General features: G+C 41.7%; 1 protein-coding gene across 11 annotated transcripts in view; it reads left to right on the forward strand.

Annotated features, from left to right (window-relative positions):
• The window catches only part of TRPC4 (transient receptor potential cation channel subfamily C member 4), a 309,107-nt gene that overhangs the window by 278,870 nt on the left and 5,188 nt on the right, over positions 1-25,049 (forward strand). For 10 of the 11 annotated variants that reach the window (XM_078386691.1, XM_072991667.2, XM_072991669.2 and 7 more), the window contains 3 exons: positions 8,126-8,321; positions 10,125-10,319; positions 17,289-17,330. In XM_078386691.1, the coding sequence (XP_078242817.1) occupies positions 8,126-8,321; positions 10,125-10,319; positions 17,289-17,330 (433 nt within the window). The remainder of the gene's footprint in view (positions 1-8,125; positions 8,322-10,124; positions 10,320-17,288; positions 17,331-25,049) is intronic. The other variant, XM_078386692.1, reaches the window with a different exon arrangement.

A 25,049-nucleotide genomic window follows, 5' to 3' on the forward strand; every position in this document is an offset into this window, starting at 1 on the left:
GCCAGTCTAAAAAGAGAAGTCACTATAGTGAATCAGTGCTCACCAGAAGCCTTTGATGACAGATGACCAGACGACAATGAAATCTCTGATCCCCAGAGGAAGGATGGATGTTTAGTTGTAATGTTTTTGTTTATTATTGTTAGATCCTTAGTGTTTTTAAGTTTGCATGTTTAGATATATATGAATAAATGGTTGGGAAAAATAAAAAATAAAAAGAGAAGTCACTACCAAACAGGAACATAGTTGGAATAGAAGTCTCTATCACCTAGCAAACAATGAAGTAAAAAGAGATCAACTTGATCAGAATCTACTCATTCTTCTGATATGTCAGTATCAAAATTGCCATAAAAATACCAGCTTTCAATTACTGATTAACAACTGGTATCTGCTTTGAAATCTAACACCACATCAACAGTGATTTTGCAAGCCACAGCATCACACTCCATTATTTTACCTCCACCAAGTCCAAATTTTTTACCTCCCCCCAGGATTTGCACAATGCCAGGTTTTGGCTTTGGCACTTAACACGGTACTCATATCAAAGGAATCACAGCCAAAAGGAACACTTGCAGAAAACAAAGGCACAGAAAATTATATTTCAGATTCAGAAAATGAGCAAAATGGATATCATAGTCACTTTTGATATCTTCACCTGATTCAGACGTAGGAGATATTGGGCCAGGATATCCACTTGAAGAACTTACATCATATGTTTTAATTAAAAGTATGACAAAATCCACAAAAAATAAATAAATCTGTATTCACACAAATGCAGAAAACAATCAAATATTCCTTGTAAAAATGTTAATGCTAGAAACATTAGTGGATTTAATAACACAGTCTTGGCAAAACCCGGTGAAAATACCACCAAAATCAAGGTGCATAGAAAATCTGTACAGAGTAAAGAGGAAGATACATATAATGCCAAACCTAATTATAGTAGAAACAACTCAAGCAAATAATAGAGGGAGATTATAACAACACTAGCTAATAAGAGAAGGCAGAAAATTAGATCTTTTTTAGGTAGAAAAAAATATTCATCAGCAGCTGCACCTATGAGACTCAAACTATCAGGGAGCTATGAGAATACATCATGCGAAACGCAGGACTGGATGAATCCCAAGCTGGAATTAAGACTGCCAGAAGAAATATCAACAACCTCCGATATCCAGATGATACCACTCTGATGGCAGAAAGTGAGGTGGAATTAAAGAACCTCTTAATGAGGGTGAAAGAGGAGAGTGCCAAAAATAGTCTGAAGCTCAACATCAAAAAAGATCATGGCCACTGGTCCCATCATCTCCTGGCAAATAGAAGGGGAAGATATGGAGGCAGTGACAGATTTTACTTTCTCGGGCTCCATGATCACTGCAAATGGTGACAGCAGCCACAAAATTTAAAGACACCTGCTTCTTGGGAGGCAAGCGACAACAAACCTTGACAGCATCTTAAAAAGCAGAGACATCACCTTGCCGACAAAGGTCCGCATAGTCAAAGCTATGGTTTTTCCAGTCGCGATGAATGGAAGTGAGAGCTGGACCATAAAGAAGGCTGACAACCGCAGAATTGATGCCTTTGAATTGTGGTGCTGGAGAAGACTCTTGAGAGTCCCCTGGACTGCAAGGAGAACAAACCTATCCATTTTGAAGGAAATCAACCCTGAGTGCTCACTGGAAGGACAGATCCTGAAGCTGAGGCTCCAGTACTTTGGCCATCTCATGAGAAGAGAAGAGAAGACTCTGGAAAAGACCCTGATGTTGGGAAAGTATGAAGGCAAGAGGAGAAGGGGACAACAGAGGACGAGATGGTTGGACAGTGTCATTGAAGCTACCAACATGAATTTGGCCCAACTTCAGGAGGCAGTGGAAAACAGGAGGGCCTGGCGTGCTCTGGTCCATGGGGTCATGAAGAGTCAGACATGACTAAACAACAACAACAAAATATCTAGTCTTGCAAAAAATAAGAAATCACTAGCAATGTCATTCCAACAAGAGGCCTACTCTTTAGGCAGCACACCAAATACATTCAGCACATCATGTGGCAGAGTGCGTAGATAAGTCTATAGCAGCATTTCTCATCTTTATCACATGGCTTAGAATGGCAGAGATGTCAGAAGACTCAAGTCTTGTATAGAAGCTCTCAATTTTGAGAGGGAGGGTCTCTTTAGCATAAAAACAGATGATCTTATGGATTTTATGAAAACAACAAGAGAATGATTTGGAATGCTTAGTGTCAAACACCACACAATATAAACCATACTGGAGAAGACGTTATCAATAACAGAGGAAGAAAGCACCATTAGACAGGCCCAAGAGCTTATTCAACAGCACAACAATATTGTATAATCCACAGAGTAGGTATGGTAAATACAATCATCATCTTCAAAAAAAAGAAAGATTAAAAAAAATCCAGTGTCTTTGACTTAATTGACACCAAGACCAAAAATATTGGTTTAGCTCACTCACCAATCTCAACTACTTCATTAATGTACAATACAACATTTGCACCATGCATAAACATCTGTCTCATCATCACTTCCAATATATGGGTGCTGATATTTGTAGCCCATGGTTATGCAATAGAGTTTGAAAGACTTTCCCCTGCAAGTTATATTTAAGTTACCAAACAATCAAGTGTTCTCAAGGAGGACATAGCAACATTGCTAGAAAAAGATGCTATAGTACAAGTACCAGGAAGATCCAAAGACATTGTCTGTTACTCCTGATATTTTATAGCACAGAAAAAAGATTAAGGTTTATGCCCAATTCTAGGCTTAAGAGAAGTCAACAAATATGTAACACACAAAAACAAATTTGCCACTGCTGAAGCAGAGAGATGGTTTTGCAGCAACAGATTTAAAGGATGTTTATTTTCACTTTTCCATAAGACTAGAGCATTCTTGTATCCTTTGTTTTGCACTGAGTCAAAATATTTACAAATTTGAAGTCTCTTTGTCTATCAGCAGTCCAAGAATGTTCACAAAATGTACGTCACAGGTAGTATCTTACTTACAAATGAGAGGGATAACCATCTTCCCATACACAGATGATTGGTTATTAGTGGCAAACATTCAGAACACTCTGGCAGAGAATGTGAACTTCTCACTTTGAATTATGTCAGATCTCAGATTGAAAGTAAATTTAAAGAAATATCATCTAGTATCCTGTGAGATCATTCAATATATAGATGCTGTCCTCAATCTGATTACAGCAAGAGCTTATCCACTAGAAGAAAGAATAAATAGAAATACACTATGATGAGAATGTGTGCTTTTCCCCAGCATCAACAGTGCATGTAATACAGAGATTATTGCACTCAATGGCATTGATGACAGTAGTACGAGTAGTATGTTATGTACAGTGTTCCAAGCTGAGAATGAGACCTCTGCAAGCATATTATCTCAGAAGTTAGAATGAAAAAAGAGATTTGTACTTCAAAAGACTTATTCTATCATCACATCTGACAAGACATCTAAGATGGTGTATGAAGAGGAGACATCTCAAGATGGGAATACCCTTTTGTCTGCTGCAACCATCTGTTCTTATAGTGACAGATGCAACCCAAACCAGAAGGTGAATACATTGCCTAAGAAAAAGGTACGTATGATACGGATACCTCGGGAGAAGGATCATCATATCAGTTTTCTAGAGCTCCTGGCAATATGCAAAGCAATATTGAAAACATGATACCTGGGGAAATGGCTCAAACAGCAACAAAACCCAACAGGATTGCCTGTAAAACAAGCGGGGAGGATCAAAATAAATGAGTCTTCTTCACCTTCTGTCAGAATGGTGCATTTTGAAGCACATTTTTCTAATAGCAGTTCAAGTCACCAGAGACAACAGTCAGTAAGCAGACTCCTTGAGAGGAACACTAATGCAGGCACACAAGTAGGAATTGCCTCGGTAAGTTTATGCACTGCTCGTAAACAGTTGGGGAGTGCCAGAAGTAGATGTGTTCACTTCTTACAATAATAGGTAATGCAAAATGTATTGTTCATGGATGAACAAAGGAAAGAATTTTCTGGGAGATGCATTCACAATCTCCTGAAACTGGTGCCTGATGTATACGTCTTTCCCGTTTTTGATGATTCAGATCGCAATAGTAAAGATCAAGTAAGACAAATCAGATGTAATTTTAATATCTCCATGGTGGCCATGTCAGCCTTAGTTCATCACTCTGTTGCTGATGGCAAAAGACAGGATGAAGTTATCACTGTGCCACAATCTTCTAACATGTCAGAAGGGATCAGTACAACACTCGGACGTAGACCAACTGAAAGTGAGTGCATGGAGGATAATTCACCAATAAAACACATTTTGCAACAAGCAAGAAAACCATGTACTAAATGGTTATGTGAATACAAGTGGAAAAAATTTACAGAACATGCATTATCAGTCAATGAGAATGGTATTCCGCTGTTGCTACAAGCCACTCTTAAATTTCTCCTGCACTTAAAGCAATTGTAATAATTTTGTGCTTCCAAGTCAATTCTGAATTATGGCAACTCTTTTCTATGGGTTGGAAACGGAGATGAGCACCGCCCCCTAGAGTCGGACTCAACTGGACAAATTGTCAAGGGGAACCTTTACCTTTTCTAGGTAGAAGGTACTGAGTATTGGTTTACCATTTTCTTCTTCTGGGGTTGCTCTGGGACTGTATGCCTTGTCCAAGCCCACATAGTCCGCCTCTTCTGGGAGTCACAGTGGGGACTTGAACCTCTGGTTCCAGAGCCAGATACTTAACTCACTGAGCTATCGAGCCCAAACAATTATGATTGTCGGTTTCATATTTAAAGGTTTACTTAGCTGCAGTAGTAGCACACAAACCTGAACATCGCCCATTGTTGCAGTTATTTAAAAATTCAATTTTGAATAAATTCTTAAAAGATTTGAAAAATACTTACCCTGGTACAAAACTATCTCCAGCTACTGTACTTGGTCTTTGCGGAAAGTCCTTTTGAACCTATGGCAAAAACAGATCAAAGGTTAATTCCTCATTGTTATTACTTCTAGAAAGAAGAGCCACTGAAATTTGTACAATCTTCCTTACATACTATTTAGCAAAGATAAGGTAACATTATATACTGACATTTCTTCTATCCCAAAGGTGGTGTCCTCATTTCATATTCCACTGATATGACCAACTTCAAATCACCACAGAATGATTTAGAAAGGCATTGCATGCCTTAGACATGAAGAGGGCTCTAGAAAAACATCTGAATTTTTTTATATGTTGTCAAGAACCTAAGAAAGGCTATTCAGTATCCTCACAAAGTTTCTCCTAATGGGTGATTAATATAAGAGTGTCTTACAACATCACAAAAATTAATTTGCTATCGAATATCAAATGTCATTCAGCTAGATTGTTGGCTTCTTCAACAGCCTTCATGAGAGGGATCATTTGCAGAGCAGTAAAATGGTCTCAATCTTTGACCTTTATAAATCACTATAGAATGGATTCGAAGGCTCAGAGGTATGGATTATTTGATAGAACAGGTCTGTCTTCAATTCTGGCATGGCAACGCACTTCCAGTAAGTGACCTTGTTAGTCACCCAATTATATGAATCACAGGCACCACAACAAAGGACAGATTACTCTGACTGGTCATATAAAAAGGCACACATGTCCCCAACTTTGTCCCACCAAATACAATATATATATATTTGTGGCAAACACATTGGGACTGCGATAAATGGGCAGAGCATGTGCAGTAAAAACGGGGGAAAGAAGACTTGAGGCTAAAGCTCTGGAAAGTGCAGTGGGCAGTGTTTGCACACGTACAGAAGCCAATGTATGTATAACCACTCAAAGAACCACAGTTAAGGTAAGCACCCTGTCCTTTTCCATTTTTCACATGGCAGGTATTTGATGCAAACAGCTGTATGCAATAAGCTTTACCACCGCTAACCGTATGTAGTGACTCTGTCATGAAAAGTAGCTTTCATAAAAGAATTTGTTGTAGATAATTGCCCCACTGGAGTACCATGGGCTCCAGATGGTTTCAAATTTGAAGGCTTAAGTTTTAACAAACATTGCCAAAGTCTGTTGTTTGTGTTCTCATAATCCATACTGCTAGTCTATGCTGCCTAAGGTACATTACAAATTTTAAAATTGATTCTACTTCATGCTATCCAATATTTACAAATTATACTTTACAAACTAAAACATTTCTCTCTAGCATCGTTTGTACTCATATTCTACAGCAGGGAAAGAAAACAAACAAATCCAGTTACTGATTTTTACTCATGTAGTTCTGTGGACAATTTTACAGATCTATATTTTTTTCCTTGATGAATTCTTAAGTAGTGTATAAAGACAGATTTAATGTTAAGTCTCCAGCAGCTATTTTAGGCACAAAATTCAATAGAAGTAGAAAGGACACACGTTATTTTAAACACGAAGCTGCCAACCAAATTGTCTGCACTGATTAAGTTCTTTCTCTCCATAACCTATAGCAAAATTTCATCTTCTGATATCATCATCCTACAAATTTCCTCTGTCCAATGTAAACATCTGCTGTGGAAGTAAATTCAATGAGTAATGATTCATTCAGCCCAGGTCTCTGCAGTGACCAGAGGTGCACTTGTGCAATTAAAACTAGTGTGGCAGCTATGGCCATTTCTTGAGAGATCTGATCTGGCCACTGTGACACATGACCTTATTGCTTCCAGGCTGGATTACTGTGATGCACTCTGTGTGGGGCTGCCAATGGAAAGTGTCAGGAAACTTCAACAGGTCCAAAATGCAGCAGCTAGATTGCTGACTGGGACTTGTTATAGGGACCATATACTGCCACCGCCCCCAATTACAGCAGCTCCAGTGGCTACTGATCACCTTCAGGGCAAAATTCAAAGTGCTGCTTTTATTTATTTATTTATTTATTTATTTATTGGACTTATATACCGCCCCATAGCGCTACAAGCACTCTCCAGGCGGTTTACAATTTTTAATTATACAGGCTACACATTGCCCCGCCAGCAAGCTGGGTACTCATTTTACCGACCTCGGAAGGATGGAAGGCTGAGTCAACCTTGAGCCGGCTACCTGGGATTTGAACCCCAGGTCGTGAGCACAGTTTTAGCTGCAGTACAGCGTTTTAACCACTGTGCCACGAGGCTCTTTTAATCTATAAAGCCCTAAACAGCTGGAGTTTAAGCTGTCTCAAGGACTGTGTCTCCCTTTATGAGCTGGCTCAGGTGTTAAGATCATCAGGAGAGCTCTTTCTCTCAGTCTTGGTACATTCACAGGTGCCTCTGATGGGGACACAGGAGAGGGCCTTCTCTGTGGCTGCTCCGAGACTTCGGAACTCCCTCCCACAGGAAGCTAGTCTGGCCCCATCTTTGCTGTCCTTCCACAAGCAGCCAAAAACCTTTCTCTTCAGGCAGGCTTTCCCTCCATAACTAGCCACTTGTGTGTGATTTTCTTTAAATGAATTATTATGCTTTAGTGCTTTGACTAGATTTTGCATACTATTTGTGCTATGCATTTTTGTATTTTGCATTTCTCAGAGTGGCGTTTGTTTTAAAACCACTTCACTTTTGTTTTCTGTCTTCTCGAAGCGGTTTTACAACAGGCCTGTAAAACAAGCATAGCGCCAGTTACTGCATGTAACCAATGAACATTTAGAATGTGCAACTGATATTTCATATGCATTTCATGCTGTCTCTTAATGTCTGACGAAGTGGACGTGTCCACGAAAGCTTACATTAAAATATAATGGTTAGTCTTTAAGGTTCCCCATGTATTTGCCTTTTTTGTTTTGTTTTGTTTCTTTGGATTCCGTCACATGAATAGTTGATGATGCTGGGATACATGTAATTTGGGGGGGGGGGGGGAAGAACTTTGATATTTTTTTTTTTTTTTTTTTTTGCTGTCACAGTCCAAGTATTTGACATCTAGTTTCAGCCACAGTCACTGTTTTATGTACCAATCTCAGTTTGCATTTCAAAAGCTACCCAGCCAATGTGGTAACATAGGGAATGCAAATGGAAAAAGCAACTTTGTCTTTTGCCATCTCCTGTTTTCTTCAACAGTTTATCTGCATATGGTCTAACAATGCAAGTAACAACGTTTTTTTTCTCTCTCTCTCTCTGTCCTCCTCCCCCTCCCCCCCCCCCTCCAGTTTATTTGAAACCCTCCAGTCACTGTTTTGGTCTGTTTTTGGACTTATCAACCTTTATGTAACTAATGTTAAAGCAAGGCATGAATTCACTGAATTCGTTGGGGCCACCATGTTTGGAACATACAATGTCATATCGCTGGTTGTGTTGCTCAATATGTTGATAGCCATGATGAACAATTCCTACCAACTCATTGCTGTAAGTTCCTAGTTTTCCTTCGTGCTTATTTTGAAAGTAATTTCTGTCGGTTCACTAAAATGTCAGCCTCTAGAAAATAATCAGTAAGGCATATTTACAAGATGAGGTGCACCTTGATATGGTCTAGCCTCTAACAAAGCAGGAATGAGCAACTGAATGTTCCTGCAAGTGCTGGAATTCCAGCTATTTCTGCAGCAGGTGCTAAATAGAGTAAGAGTAGTTTTACACACTGTTTGGCTTTTAACACCTAATACACAATACTGGTACTAAATTCAGCCCCCAATTTAACCTCAAGGGGAAGAAAACACATACTTGCTGAGAGTTCCCATTTCCAAAACATGCCAAATTATGTAAAAGTCACTGTGGATTTTTTCCTAACTAGTCAACTTCTTCTTCAATCTCAACATCTTTTCTGTATACATTTGCTTCTCTTCTGGATGTTCTAACTCTAGTATCACCTGGTTTCTTCCCTTGCTCTTTACTGTATGGGCAAGAAAAATGTCATGTATGCCTCTGTCATCTTCTTTCCTCCTTTTAATATATTTTGCTCTATCTGTAGTTTCTTTCGCTTCTTTTTCTGCTACACTCTCCCATATGCCATCCACTGAGCTTGCCTAACTTGTTTTACCTGTTTTAGAGGAAATATAACCCCATCCAGCACAGGCTGCATCCCTACTTTTGATGGTAAATTTTTAGCTGAGAATGAAATTACGTCAGATGAACCAGACTTGCAAAAACTGTTTGGAAAATAAACTCAGCTACTCTATTCCATCCCCTTCTCAAGTTTTCCATTTTCCACAACACCAAATAATTACTGACCAGTTTCTACTATTCCATTCTTGGGGAAGGTACTGGAGCAGGTTGTGGCTTCTCAGCTCCAGGGGATCCTGAATGAGATGGATTATCTACATCCATTTCAATCTGGCTTCAGGCCTGGTTATGGGATAAAAATTACTTTGGTTGCCTTGGTCAAGGACCTACACCAGGAACTGGGCAGGGGGAATATATCCCTGCTGGTTCTGCTGGAGCTCTCAGTGGCATTGAATGCCACCAACCATTGTATCCTTCTGGCCTGTTTCCCTGGGATGGGACGTGGAGGTGCTGTTTTACTGTGGATCCAGTCCTTCCTATCCTTCCTGGAGGAGAGAGCTCAGAAGATGGTGCTGGTGGATTCCTGCTTGACACTCTAGCCACTGGAGACCAAGACAATGGAGTTTGTGGGTTTGGTGTCATCATTATGCAAAGGACACCCAACTTTATCTCTTCTTGCCATCTAAATCCAAGGAAGCTGTTTCAACTCTAGGTCAGTGTTTGAAATCATTAATTGCCTGGATTAAACTAAAACTTAATCCAGGTAAAACAGAGATGCTCCTGATCAGTCAAAAGGCAGATCAAGAAGGTATAATTTCACAACACATTTCTATTGCACCTTAAATCGTGTTTATGTTAAATTCATCACTGATCAATAGCAAATGGCTCGCCTCGTCAGTTTTTAGATGTTTTATTTTATTCATTTTCTTGATTAATAATACTTTAGAAATATTTTTGCAAGCAGCATACAATAAAAAAATCTCACAGATATAATCACAATAATGTGTTGATTAAAGATAATTCATGTAAGATAAAAACAAAACATACCAGCATTCAAATCAAAACAAACAATGTAAAATTGCAGAGATTAATCCTTAAAATGCCTGATGGAATTTTTTTTTAAAAAAAGAATCCACATTTAAAAACAAGAAGAGGAGTTGAACAGACTTCTCCAGTATAAAGGCAGGACTATTTCTTGTTTCCTATGTTCAGGATCATGCAGACATTGAATGGAAATTTGCCCGAACAAAACTTTGGATGAGTTACTTTGAAGAAGGCGGGACTCTGCCCACTCCTTTCAATGTTATACCCAGTCCAAAATCTCTCTGGTACCTGATTCGATGGCTGTGGAGACAACTGTGCAGGAAAAAGATTAGACGGAAACCGGAAAGTTTTGGGACTATTGGGGTAAGTTAGATAATGTAATGTAATCCACCATGCTGCATTTTGATTCAAACAAAGAGGCACTCATGCTTTTGTAATTCTGTTTTGGTGTATTATTTTTTTGTAATGGCTGGGAGGAGAAATCTTGGCATACAAGTTTTTATACTAAACAACACAAGAACTTTCCTCCTCTGGCTATGCTCTTTCTCTTTCTCTCTCTCCCCCCCCCTCCAAAGGTTTCATAAGTTTGCATCTCCAATCAGGACTATTTGCATGAATTTTTCCAAGGGTAGGGAGGAAGTGCAAAGCTGCATTACAATATATTGCCGTATTTCATCTGGATAGAGTACATCAGCATATCTGACCGTCTACATCAAAATAAGAGCCAGAACCTTGTTCCTAAGTGCTACATTGCTACATTCATAAAGTAAATTGCGGAAGCAGTGTGTGCTAGAAGTTGTGGTTCCAAATTGCTCTATGAGTAGAAAAAGACCTCCCACTGCAAATATTTGTTTCCAGTTGATGCCAGGGTGACGTTGACAGGATTAAATGCAGCTCGTTCTCTTGATCTTGCATATTCTCTTTATATAATTCAGATACCTGCAAAAGACTTCTGTGTTTGAAAGAAAGGGTGGTTTCAGTGGTGGGATTCAGCAGGTTCGCACCAGTTCTACAGAACCGGTAGGTAATGTATTATTGGTTCTGCAGAACCGTTTGTTGGCCTGCTGAATCCCACCACTGGTTGTGTCTACTGGGCACTTATGTGTGGCATCACTTGGTGTGTAAGAATAAAACAAATGCAGTTTTTCTTGTCCTCAACAGAGAAAGACAATGTTCTCATCTTCATCACATTCAAACACCCTGATGAAAAAAAATAGTCAACTGATGCCAGTTTTTTAATTGTGCACAACATACAAGCATGTTTTTCATCAACAACACTATTAGCAAAAGGAAGAAAGGGGGGGACACCCAAAACTTGCATTTTGTGTTAGCAAAAATCCTTGCATTTTCTACCAAAAAAAGAGTCATTTTTGATGCAAAATATAAGATTTTTGCACAAAAGCACTTCTGGAACTTTTCACCAAAAAGTGCCAAAATGCAATGTGCAGAAATCTTTCTTATAAGATTAACCTGCAGAAAGGATATTTTCTAATTTGTGTGTGTGTTCTCACCTATGAGAATAAAATAATGAAAAATTTGCATCCCTAGTGATATGTGTGCTTCTCTCTGTACATAAATGTGCTTAAGAAAGAAAGGACAGAGTTTTCTCTACCATTGATTTACCAACTGAGACTGACAGCAGCCATAGTTCTTTACTACCTCATTGACTAAAACTAGTTTTATCTGGCAGTAGGTAAAAGAATGTTATGCCAGAAGCTGTGCTGTTGTTCTTCAAATGTATAGTACCTCATATTCTTTTGTCATTCCCCTGGCAGATTTTAAAACTTTAAAGTTAAAATCCCTAATTTGCCGTCATTTGAATGTGGAGTTATATTTAAATAGATAGATCATTTCTTTATATAGAAAGTAGTTTGGACTCCTTGTACCCAATAACTAGTTACTGATAGCTCATGGTTTAGCTATCTCGCTGTGGAGCCCAGGTAGCTCAGCAATCTCTTCCCCACTGTGCTTCCTGCAAGTACAGCCAGCCTGGGTGGCCTTGTGCAAGCTGCATAGTCCCAGGGCGCCCTCAGAAGAAGGGAACGGGAAGCCACTTCTACCAAGAAAACCCTGAACAAGGGTCTCCATAAGTCAAAATCGACGTGGCAGCAAATGGGGATGATGATCCACTGGCTTCCATTTTCAGCTAAGTTGTGCTGAAAATGCAAATTTGAAAATTTTACTTCAGTGTAACTGCTTCAGTGTAGTTCATCAAGATCCCAATTAAATAAGAGAGCACAAATCACGGGGTGTCCCATCATCCTGTGGTTGGCAACATAGGTCTGCCCTGGGCCGTTATTTTGCTGCTAATGCTGCTTTCAAACTCACATTTAACGGTTGATTTATATGGCAGACTCTTTATAGAAAGAAAGAGAGAGGGAGAGGGAGAGGGAGAGGGAGAGGGAGAGGGAAGGAAGGAAGGAAGGAAGGAAGGAAGGAAGGAAGGAAGGAAGGAAGGAAGGAAGGAAGGAAGGAAGGAAGGAAGGAAGCTACCTACTACCTATTTTGCTGCTGCTGCTGCTGTTGTTATGTGCCATCATGTTGTCTTGACTTACAATGACCCTATGAATGAGGGATCGCCAAATCTCCTGTCCTCATCAGCCCTGTCCAGCACTTGTAAACTCAAGACAGTGGCTTTCCTTTATGAAGTCAGTCTGCGTTTGACATTCCTCTTCTGCTGCTGCCTTCAACTTTTTCCATCATTCTTGTCTTTGCCAGAAAACCTTGCCTTCTCATGATGTGCCCAAAGCCTCAGTTTCGTCATTTTTCCCTTCAGAGATAGCTCAGGCTTGACATGCTCTAGGACTCACTTGTTCATCTTTCTGGCAGTGCAGGGTATCTGCACAGCTCTTCTCCAGCACCATATTTCAAAGAAATCATTTTTTTCCTGTCACCTTTCTTCACTGTCCACCTTTGACAGCCTGTACATAGCAATCGGGATACAATAATGTGGGTGAACTTGGCTTTGATCTCCAGTGACATATCCTTTCATGGGCCCTTCTATTGCTGACCTTCTGAGTCTCTGGTTTTTGGCTGCAGACTCTGTTTCAATTGATGGCATACAAAATATTTCACTTTTTAATTTCTTCATTGTCAGCATTAAACTTGTATAGTTCAGTTGCCATGATTTTCTTAATATTTAGCTGCAGTCCTGCTTTGGCACCTCCTTCTTTCACTTTCACCAGAAATCATTTCAGGTCATTGCTGCTTTCTGCCAGTAAGAAAGAGTCATCTGAATAATTTAAATTATTGCTTATTTGGCCAATTTTCACTCCTCCTCCTTCTGAATCTAGTCCAGCTTTCCATATAATATATTCTGCATACAGATTAAACAGATAAGAGGATAAAATGCACCTTTGTCTGACACCTTTGCCCATAGGAAACCATTCTGTCTCTCCATGTTCTGTCCTAACAGTTGCTTCTTGTAGATAGTATAGGTTACACATCAGGACATACTCACTTCTTTCAGAACAATCCATTCAAGATCCACACAGTGAAAGGCTTTATTGTAGTTTATAAAGCACAGACTGACCTTGTGCAATTCTATGGTGCACTGCAGTAGACAGTGGATATTTGCAATATGGTCTCGATTCTCTCTTCCTTTTTCAGGACCTTCTTTGAACATCAGGCATTTCTTACTCCACATAAGGCAAAAGTCTTTGTTGAAACACCTTGAGTATCACTTTGCTTGCTTGAGAAGTTAGAACAATAGTCCAATAGATACTCCTTGGCATATCCTTTCTTGTGGACAGTATATCGAACACTTCCAGTTTGCAGATGAATTTGGTTGTTTCCAATATTTGTTGGCATATGTTTGTTAGAATTATGATAAATTCTGTCTCTGTGGCTTGAAATCAGTATTCCCTCTACTCCTGGTGATTTATATCTTCCAAGTGCTTTTAGAGCAGCTTTCACCTCACTTTCAAGAATTGCATGCTCTTCATTGTAGCATTCCTCTTCATGCCTTCAGTATACTGTTTCCACCTTCTCTATTTTCTCCTTGTTAGAGAATGTGTTTTCCAGTTAGTCTTCCAGCACTCCTAATCTAGGCTTAAACTTCGCTTTGCTTTCTTGGATTTCCTGGGAAAGATCTCTTGTTTTTCCTCTTTTGTTATTTTCTTCTATTTCTTTTCACTGGTCATTTTAATAGCTCTCGTTGTCTCTATGTGGCAGTTGCTGGAAGTTGCATTAAGGATTCTGATCCTTTCTGTCACATTTTACTTTTGCTTCTCACCTGTCCTTAGTTATTTTAAATGTTTCTTCCACCATCCATCTAGGTCTATATTTCCCTTTTTATTACAGGAATTTGCATTCTTCCCCTAATAATATCTCTGGTTTCCATCCACAGTTCTCCTGATTCATGGTCAATTGAGTTTAGTAATGCAATTTTGTTCCTCATTAGGAATGTTGTTTAAGTTATATTTTGACATTAGGACTATTTTAATATTCTCTCTCAGTTTTAATGTCAAGTTTTGGCTGAGACCATACAGTTTGTCCATCTCCTCTTTGAAATAATGTAATATCTTAGATTTCTATATTGGCCATTTAGTGATTTCCACATCTACAGTTTGGTTGCTTAAAGCGTGTATTTGTGACAATTTATTTAATTTATTTGTTTGTTCGTTTAGTCATTTAGTCATGTCCGACTCTTTGTAACCCCATGGATTAGAGCACGCCATGTCCTCCTATCTTCCATTGCCTCCTGGAGTTGTGTCAAATTCATGTTGGTTGCTTCGATGACACTGTCCAACCATCTCATCCTTTGTCGTCCCCTTCTCTTCTTGCCTTCACACTTTCCTAACATCAAGGTCTTTTCCAAGGAGTCTTCTCTTCTCATGAGATGGCCAAAGTATTGGAGCCTCAGCTTCAGGATCTGTCCTTCCAGTGAGCACTCAGGGCTGATTTCCTTTAGAATTGATAGGTTTATTCTCCTTGCAGTCCAGGGAACACTCAAGAGTCTCCTCCAGCAATTCAAAAGCATCAATTCTTCGGCGGTCAGCTTTCTTTATGGGACATATTCAAATTTAATTTATTAATTTTATTTAAAATATTTCCCCCCACCTTTCTTCTCAAAAGGACATAAACAGAATCTTGACTTCGCAGAATTCTCCTCTTTTGTTACTGAATCCAGGATGAAATTTTACAACAACATTTTGGCCTGTTTTGTTTCCTGCATTCCAGTCACTTATGATTATAAACATGCCTTGTTTTGGTATGTAATCAGTTTCCTTCTGGATGCTTGCATAAAAGCTTTCGATTTCGTCTTTAGTCTCTGTAGTTGGAGCATAGACTGAAATGATGGTTATGCTGGTGGGTTTTCCCAGATGTCTGACTGATATTACTCAGTCATAACTTGCTTATAGCCCATAACTGCCTGTGTTCCATCTTGCCTCAATATTAGAGCCACTCTATTTCTTCCACACTTGTCACTTCCAGAGTAAACCACATTGCTGTCTTACTGAACATGTCTCATTCCTGTCCACATCAGTTCATTGACTTCTCATGTTTCATGCTCCAATTATACGTATATATTGTGCAGCATCGGACTGTTCATTCACCTTTGTGCATTTCAGCCAGTAGATGTCCTTTCAGCTTTAATCTAGGTGCATCATTAGCAACAAAACTATTCATACTTGTCTTTTGCTCTTCCTCAGTAGCTGATTTTCTTTTCAAAGAAAAAAAAAGGTTCAGTAATAGTTTACCATTGCCTCCTTCTGCGCAATATTAACAAAAGTTATCTTGAGTGTCACCACCATTGTGTGTGAAAAATCCCCTGCCATTATCACCTTCAGCTAGTGCTGCTGCCCAATGGCTGCTCCACCCTCATCACCATTGGAACTATCCCTTCTTTTCTGCTGATGCACCCTTTACTCCTGAAGAAGGTGGATGAATATTAGTCTGATATGAGAATCATTCTCAGAAAGTGCTTATCAATGGCTCCTTCTCAAACTTGGAGAAGATAACAAGTAGGGTACCCCAGGGCTCTGTCCTGGACCAGGAGCTCTTCAACCTTTTTATTAATGACTTGGATGAGGTAGAGCAGGTGACACAAAATTGGGTGGAATAGCTAATACATTGGAAGACAGGAACAAAACTCAAAAGATCTTGATAGGCTTGAGCACTGGGCTGAAAACCACCTTGGGTCCTTTTCATGGAGAAAGGCAGGGTGGGTGGGTGGGTGGGTGGATGGATGGATGGATGGATGGATGGATGGATGGATAGATAGATAGATAGATAGATAGATAGATAGATAGATAGATAGATAGATAGATAGATAGATAGATAGATAGATAGATAGATAGATAGATAGATAGATAGATAGATAGATAGATAGATAGATAGATAGATAGATAGATAGATAGATAGATAGATAGATAGATAGATAGATAGGATAAGTACAAATTAGTACACTTAGGAGAATAATTACTAAGCCTTGAGAAAAGAAGACTGGGGGAGATGTGTTAGCACTTTTCAAATACTAGAAAGGTAGTCATTAAGAGGATGGGCAGGATCTCTTCTCGATCATCCCAGAGCACAGGACACATAAGAATGGACTCAAGCTACAGGAAGCCAGATTTCAGCTGAATATTAGGGAAAACATCTTAAGTGTTAGAGCAGTACAACAATGGAACCAATTACCTTGAGAGGTGGTGATAGAGGCATTCAAAATAAAATTGGACCACCATCTGTCAGATCTGCTTTGATTTGGATTTCTGCATTGAGCAGGAGGTTGGGCTTAATGGCTTTACAGGCCCCTTAAAACTCTATGATTCTGATTCTTCACCTGCCACCATTCTGCCTTGGGTGACCTTGGTAGGAGTCCAGGCTCTTAATGGACTCTAGCCTCCTGACGGCATTGCTCTTGGCTTCTTCGCACACTTAAACCTCTTCTTGATAATGGAAACCCAAGAGACTAAAGACAGAGCTAATCAAACAACTACTTACATTTCTCAGTTTCACCTCCAAAGCCCTATTAGGGTTGCTATAAGTAAATTCCAATGTGATAGCAAGCTCATACCTTTTTATTATTTATCTATTGATTGATTTAAGATATTTTTATTCCACCTTTCTCCTCAAGAGGACCTAAAGCAGCTTATCTTACAAATAGATAAACAGGTAAAAAAAGCATGTATAAATCAAAGCCCATAAAATATTGTAACGCTAAAACACTACTGAATTAAAATTTAATGTAATTTGGGAAGGAAAAAAATCAGGACCAAACAATTAAAAGCCCCTTTCTTGGCTGCAGTCAGTTCCTGAATGCTGTTTAGCTATACATGGTTTTAAATTCCATCCAGTTTATATTACCTGTTATTCATTTCCCTTTTTTAGAGGCGCGCAGCTGATAATTTGAGAAGGCATCATCAGTATCAGGTAATCAGCTTGTATTTCTTATTGGAGGAAACTGAAATGTATAGCCTAAGACAAGATGCCATGATTGGAGGCATCTCTTACTTCTGACATGGACACTGTAGTCTCACGGCTAGAAGCAAGTGTTCCAAACCGATGTCCTTTCCAACGCTACTAATTTATTTGCTGTTTGAAGAAATAAACCCTTTTGTCTGGATGCAGACACTATTGTGTGAGTCAGTTAGGCATCGGAAAATTGTTGAAATCAAATGGCAGTATAACCTTGTACTGTACACATGCAGGCACCCATCTTATCATTATTGGCCTCAACTCTAGCTTGAGCTATATGAAGTATAACATTAAACAGCATGTTTGAGTCTTCCTTTTGCACCATTCTTTGCCTAGAGGACTGGCTTTTCTGTGAGATGGGAGAGACAGTCTAGGTCAGCCTTCCCCAAACTACCTTTCTGCAGATGAGTTGTCTTGCAATCCCTGTCATCTCCACTTCGCATAGATGACAGGACGGACAACAGCCTTGCCTAAACAGGACAACAGCCATGGCTAACAACATGGAGCTCCCACTTTATGAAGCTGAGGAAAGTTTAGAGAACTCAGCATTTTAGCCCGGTGAAGAGAAAGCTGAGAGCCTTCTTGAGTATTTGAAGGTCTGTCCTGTAGAAGATGGAGTAGACCTTTTGTGTGTGTGTGTGTGACTTAGCTTATGGGGATAGGACCAGAAGTGATAGCTTCTGCTTACAAGAAAGGAAGGCTTTCATTCACAGAATCTGATAATTGAGGGCTGTTTTAGTAAATCAGCACTGAAGCCCCTTCCACATCTATTTTTCTTCTTTGTAAGGGTTTAAAGAGAAATGACCACATTGAGAAAGAGCAAGGAAGAACCCAGATCTGGTAGCTACAGCCTTCAGAACGGTTGGTGAGAGCCCACCCTCTCCTTTTCTTTGACAGATCTAGACAGCCTTTATATCAGGCACCGACAGCCCAGTTCCACCTCCAAGAGTTTCTCGTTAGCTTCCCTCTCCCCAACCTTGCTGATCCTAAGATCATCACCTTCTCACGTGCATGCTGTTACGCCTGTCAGCTAATTGTAGCATGGGCAAAGGGCTCTGGAATCTCCCCAAAGTGAAAAACAACAGAGGCTGTGGCTCAAACTGAACGATGCCCTTTGAAAAGGCACTCTCTTTCAGGTGGTGAAAGACATCTTGGTGTCATAGCTTGTGATTTTTCTGATCTGTGTACTTCCTATTTTGCATGTTTATGACTAGTCACTGGAGGGTGAATATGGGAAATCGGTATTGTAGGAGAGTGTGAGCGGCCCCCACGCCCCCTTCCATGATGATGCCAGGAGTAGTTGCAGGAGTAGTTCTATTGAGCAATAGAACTTTTAAAGGGCCAACAGGGCCATTGACATCAAGCACATAACTCTGGGTGCCAGGGAGTTGCCTTCACTCCCTCAGTCCTGGGGGGGCTGCCCCGTATAGTCTTTACTGGAAGAAGCAAAGTCCTATGTCCTTTACCAGGTCAAAGACCCTACACAGTCCCATAGCAGAGATGTTGTAGACATGCCGCCAAGTGTCCCTGGAGTCAATGGGCAAAGGCTCCCTCCCCAACTATTCCTCCAAAGTCCCCACTGGCCGCCAGTGGCCCGTAGGTGCAGCAGTCCTCTTGGATGGCTCATCCAAACTCCATGTGGACTTGGCTGGTGTTTCCCACTTATCAGGGTGTAGAGCAAGGAGGAGTGGGATCCTCAGACCTACCAAACCCAGACCTACTGGGATCTATCACACAGTTACTAAGCTGCCACCAACCATTCCCTATAATAAGTCACACAGACCAGGGATGGATTTTTAAACAACAAAAGAATAAGGTTTATTTTAAATACAAACAGGGTAAATAAAACAATCAGGTGAATAAAATAAAGTAACGTGGCTTATTCTCACACACACAAGCATACAGTTTGGTTCACCTAGAACCTTTAACTTAAAGCACAGACCCTGAACCCATCAGTTCTGGCTAACCCACAGACACCTGAACTTATCAGGTTGGTACTTTGACACACAGTAGTACCCTGCCAGACACCCAGACTCCCACAACAGCTTCTTCTTCCCCAGCTGCTGCTTCGTCCCAACCCAGTGTCTCACAGTCTGTCTCAGCATCTACCCTTCACCACACAGGCATCACATATTTATACAGTACAGCCCCTCCTCCTGATGTCCCGCCTTCCACTCCCCATAGGATGGAACTTTCCCTCCAAACCCATGACAGACAGGTAACATCAGTGCTGTATGTAACACCTCCCCTCTTTAAAAGTTGTTTTGTAGGGGGAAAGCTAAGGTGCTTTTCACCAAAAAACAACCTGTATAAAATACACAAAAACAGTTATACATACCATATTATACTTACTCATACTTACACTCCAAGTTAACCATAGCAAATATGCATTTAAACATTTTACCATATACAGTACATCAATTTACCTTTATTAATACAAACCAAATTCAAAACCAGGTACATTTTACTTTTTATCAGCATTATATACACATAGTCCATGTTCTTTCGCCGTCTTCATTCTTCAGGTCTTCTTGATAAGGCGTCAGCAACACAGTTCACTGACCCTCTGACCACCTTCACTTCAAAGTCATAGTCCTGTAGGTTTAAAGCCCACCTCATAAGTTTGCTATTGTGGGTTTTCATTGTCTTTAACCATTGCAATGGTGAATGGTCAGTACACAGAATAAAATGTCTTCCCCAGATGTAAGGCTTGGCCTTCTGGATCGCGTAGACTATGGCCAAACACTCCTTCTCCACGGTTGCCAAATGTCTCTCACCTTTTTGAAGTTTCCTACTCAGGTAGGACACTGGATGCTGGTCACCATTCTCATCCTCCTGGCACAGAACTGCTCCTACCCCGCTGTTAGACGCATCGGTGTAGATGATGAACTCCCGGTCGAAGTCTGGAGCACGCAGGACAGGATAGTTGATCAACGCCTCCTTCAACCTCTGGAACGCCGCCTCACAGTCGCTGGTCCACGGGATGCGGTCATCAGCCTTCTTCCTCGTCAGATCGGTCAGCGGAGCCGCAATCTCGCTAAACCTCGGGATGAACTTTCTGTAGTAGCCCACCAACCCAAGAAATGATTTGACTTTTTTCTTGGTGTTGGGTCTAGGCCAATCACGAACAGCTTCTATTTTGGCCTTCAGGGGTTTTATCATTCCTCCCCCTACCATGTGACCCAAGTATTTTATTTCTGGGCTACCCAGCTGACACTTGCTGGCCTTTACTGTTAGCCCTGCTGCACTTAACCTCTGCAGCACTAACTCCAGGTGTATCAGGTGATCTTCCCAGGTATTACTGAAGATCCCTATGTCGTCAATGTAGGCCACTGTAAAGTCACTGAGCCCTGCCAAGGTCTGGTCCATCAGCCTTTGGAATGTGGCTGGTGCATTTCTGAGACCAAAGCTCAGGACTCGAAACTCATAGAGACCAAAAGGGCTGCAAAAGGCAGTCTTTTCTTGATCCCTGGGATCAATTCTTAATTGCCAATATCCCTTTACCAGGTCCAATGATGAGATGAACCGACAACCCCCTATGGTTTCAATCAGGTTGTCTAGCCTGGGCATTGGGTAGGCATCAGGAGTGGTTACACGGTTTAATTTCCTGTAATCAACACAAAACCTAATGCTCCCATCAGGCTTGTCCACAAGGACTATCGGAGAGGACCAAGGACTAGAAGAGGGGACGATTATGTTCTCCCTCAGCATCTCGTCCAGCTCCTTCCGCACCTTGTCCCTATAGGGTCCCGTTACTCGGTATGGGGATACTGCCTGCGGGGGTGCATCCCCTGTGTGGATCCGATGCATCACTCCCTTCACTACCCCCGGCTTGTTGGAAAACACCTGTTGATATTTACTAAGCAGCGTTTTTAGTTCTTGCTGCTGGTCTTGGGTGAGTGCAGGACTGATCTTTACCTCCTCTGGGTTGTATCTTACTTCCCCTCTACCCTCCCAGAAGGGTAATTCAGCTTCCTCACTCTCAGCTGCTTTTATCGCGAATAAAACCCTCTGTTCCCCTCTGTAGTAGGGTTTTAGGGCATTCACATGAACCACCCTCCTTGCTTGGTTCTCCTCCTGCTCTATTAGGTAGTTCAGGTCTGACATCTTGGAAATGACCCTATATGGTCCTGCCCATTTGAGCTGCAGTTTATTCTCTCTGCAGGGCCTAAGCCAAAGCACTTCCTCCCCCGGGTCAAAGTGCCTCTCTCTAGCTTTGCGGTCATACCATGTTTTCTGTTTGACCTTCTGCGCTTGCAGGTTTTCTGCTGCCAGCTCTAGATTTCGCTTTAGGTCATTCATCAAGGTGTCTATGTAAGTCACAACGTCTTGTGGGTCATCCTGGGTGATCTGCTCCCAATTTTGTTTGATCAAATCAAGGGGCCCTTTCACCCGTCTCCCAAATAGAAGTTCAAATGGACTAAACCCGGTACTGGCTTGTGGCACTGATCGATAAGCAAACAAAAGGGATTGCAGCTTCTGGTCCCAATTGTTTGGATTCTCTGCCAAGTAAGCCCTAATCATGCGCATTAGAGTCCCATTGAACTTCTCAGTTAACCCATTGCTTTCAGGATGATAAGCAGTGGTTTCCTTGTGCTTAATTCCACAGATCTGCCATAAGCGTTTCATGAGCTTTGATGTGAACGATGCGCCCAAATCTGTGATTATCTCTGAGGCAAATCCCATCCTGGACATATACCCCACCAAAGCATCGGCCACTGTGTTAGTTTCAATGTTAGTCAGGGGTATGGCTTCAGGATACCTTGTGGCATGGTCCACAATTGTTAGGATGAACCTGTTCCCCCTCTTTGTGGCCTTGGGCAAAGGTCCCACAATATCCACCCCTATGCATTTAAACGGAGTGTCAATCACAGGCAAAGGGCACAACTTTGCTTTGGTCCTATCGCGGTTATTCCCCTGCCTTTGACACACATCGCATTGTTTACAGAACTCCCTGATCTGCTTCCCTATGTCAGGCCAGTAGAAATTCTGTGTGATTCTCTGCTGTGTTTTGTTGACCCCTAGGTGTGCAGCAAACATGTCAGAGTGCCCCCTTTGTAAGATCATGGGGCGATACTTTTCAGGTACCACCAGCTGACTTCTGATCCCATCTCCCCCTTTTGAGATATTCCTCAGGGTTTCTCTATATAAAATCCCCTTTTTCTCCAGAAATCTCACTGGGGTCTCAGGTGTTAGCTGGGCGTCAGTCACCTGTTCGAAACACTTTTGGAGAGTGGCGTCTGCCTTTTGCTCCTGTCCAAATCTGCTGTCTGTGGTTAAGGTTTCCACCACAGCTTCTGAACTTCCCCCACCTGCTTCCGTCTCTGGCTCATCATTACCCCCCTGAACTGTCCCTGTGGTGGCTTGTGAGCGTGTAATCACTAGCACCCGTTTCACATGTTCAGCCAGGTCATTTCCCACGAGCACGGCTGCTGGCAGAGTCGATGAAATCGCTATCCGCCAATCTCCCCTCCAGCCTTGAAAGTTGACAGGTACCTCTGCTACTGGCAGAGAGATTATCTGCCCCTCAATCCCTGCCACCTTCATGCTCTCATTTGGGATTATAAACTCCCTAGGGATGATATCTGGATGGCACAGGGTTACCTGGGAACAAGTGTCCCGCAGCCCCCTATACTGACGGTCAAGTATTCCTACGTCCACCCCTGCTGTCTCAAACAACTGAGAATCTGTTTTTATCAGCAAGCAGCGCTTTACCTCCACCAGAGGACCATTTTCCTCAGCCTGATCAGCAGAGGTAGCTGTTCCAGACTGAGTAGCTATGGCAACAGGCTCCCTCTGTGACACTGAGCCTTGCTCTTTCTGGACACAGAACACAGCTTTTGGCTTGGTCCCACTAGAATTCTGAGGCACCATTCCTTTTAGCTGCTTCAATTTCTCACACTCTGAGATCAGATGACCCTTTCCCTGACAGAAATAGCATTTTCTGGTGTATTTTGATTCTCTCTCCTCTTGTTTGGGTTTTCCCTCCAAATTCTGAGGGCTTGGTTTCATGCCTGAGGGCTTCCCTTCACCATGGGCCCCTCCCCCTTGCTGGCTTTTCCCTGGTCCCTGAGAGTACTTGCTGTAGGTTTCTTTGGGTTTACCTACAGATTTCCCCTCACCCAAGGGCTTTCTTATTTGGGAGATAAAATCCGCGATCTCTGCGGCTGCTGCCACAGATTTCGGTTTCCTTTCCCTCACCTGGAATTTCAATTCCCCATGCAGGACTGAATAGAACTGTTCCAGGGCTATCAAGTCTTTAAGCTGTTCATAGGTCTCTGTTCCCTCCTGCGACAGCCATTTCTCAAGCAGCCTCACCAATTGGGCCCCCACTTGGGTAAAAGTCTGTTCTGGCTTCTTGGTGAGGGACCTGAACCTTTGTCTCAGCTGCTCTGCATTTATCCCATGTCTTGCGAACACCAGTTTTTTAAACTCTGCAAAATCTTTCATCCGTTCCTCAGGCATCTCGGCATAAACCTCAGCCAGGCTACCACTGATTAAAGAACGCATGATGGTCATCTTCTCAGTTTCCCTCACTGAGAAGTCCACAAACGCTCTTTCCACTAAGGAAAAGAACACCTCAGGACAATCTCCCTTGTGGTACACAGGGAATTTCTTCAGGTCAGCCTTAGACAGTTGGCCTCCCTCAGAATCCCTATTATTATTATTGTTCTGGTTCATCAGTTCCAGTTTTCTTAATTCAAACGCCATCTTCTCTCTCTCCATTCTTTCTTCTCTCTCCATTCTCTCTCTCTCTCGCTCTAATTCAAATGCCATTTTCTCTCTCTCTAATCTTTCCTCCATTTCCCTCACCCTCAGTTCATGCTGTTGGGCTAGGATCAATTTTCTAAGTTCTGGGTTCTGCTCTCCTGTGCTGTCACCTTGCACTGAGCCAAATTCATCCTCAGAACCTTGGTCAATCTGGGGGTCTTTCACTTCACTCATGTCTGCTACTTGGCTTCGAGTCAAGGGCATACCCCCCCTCAGAACAGGCTGCTTTAAAAAGTCAAGCCTCAAAATAAAACGACCACTTTTTTTCCTTCTTGCCTCAGAACCAGCTCTCCCTAGAGATTGCTGCTGTTCTTCAGCACTTAAATTGCAACAGTATCGAGTCAGAGCCTACCCCCCTCTGCTGGGCCTCTCAGCTGGCAAGCTAGCTCGCTGTTGCTACGCAGTTTTGCCTCAGCGTTTTCCCGCTAAAATCAGGCTGCCTCAGAGCACCTTAATCTAAGTCTCCCCAGTTGGCACGTTCTTCTACTAGTGCACCTCCCCGTGAGGTACACCTAGAAGATTACCTACGCGCCTCAGACTGTCCCTGACTAGACCCCCCTTGCTCTGGGCACACTTGCCAAGGCTTTGCTGGACCGCTGGACAACTGGACCAGACGTATCCCACACGCTGGACACCAATCAATGTGACAAACCCAGACCTACTGGGATCTATCACACAGTTACTAAGCTGCCACCAACCATTCCCTATAATAAGTCACACAGACCAGGGATGGATTTTTAAACAACAAAAGAATAAGGTTTATTTTAAATACAAACAGGGTAAATAAAACAATCAGGTGAATAAAATAAAGTAACGTGGCTTATTCTCACACACACAAGCATACAGTTTGGTTCACCTAGAACCTTTAACTTAAAGCACAGACCCTGAACCCATCAGTTCTGG

This window comes from Pogona vitticeps, chromosome 2 (assembly GCF_051106095.1).
Source record: "Pogona vitticeps strain Pit_001003342236 chromosome 2, PviZW2.1, whole genome shotgun sequence".
In the NCBI taxonomy this organism is placed as follows: domain Eukaryota; kingdom Metazoa; phylum Chordata; class Lepidosauria; order Squamata; family Agamidae; genus Pogona; species Pogona vitticeps.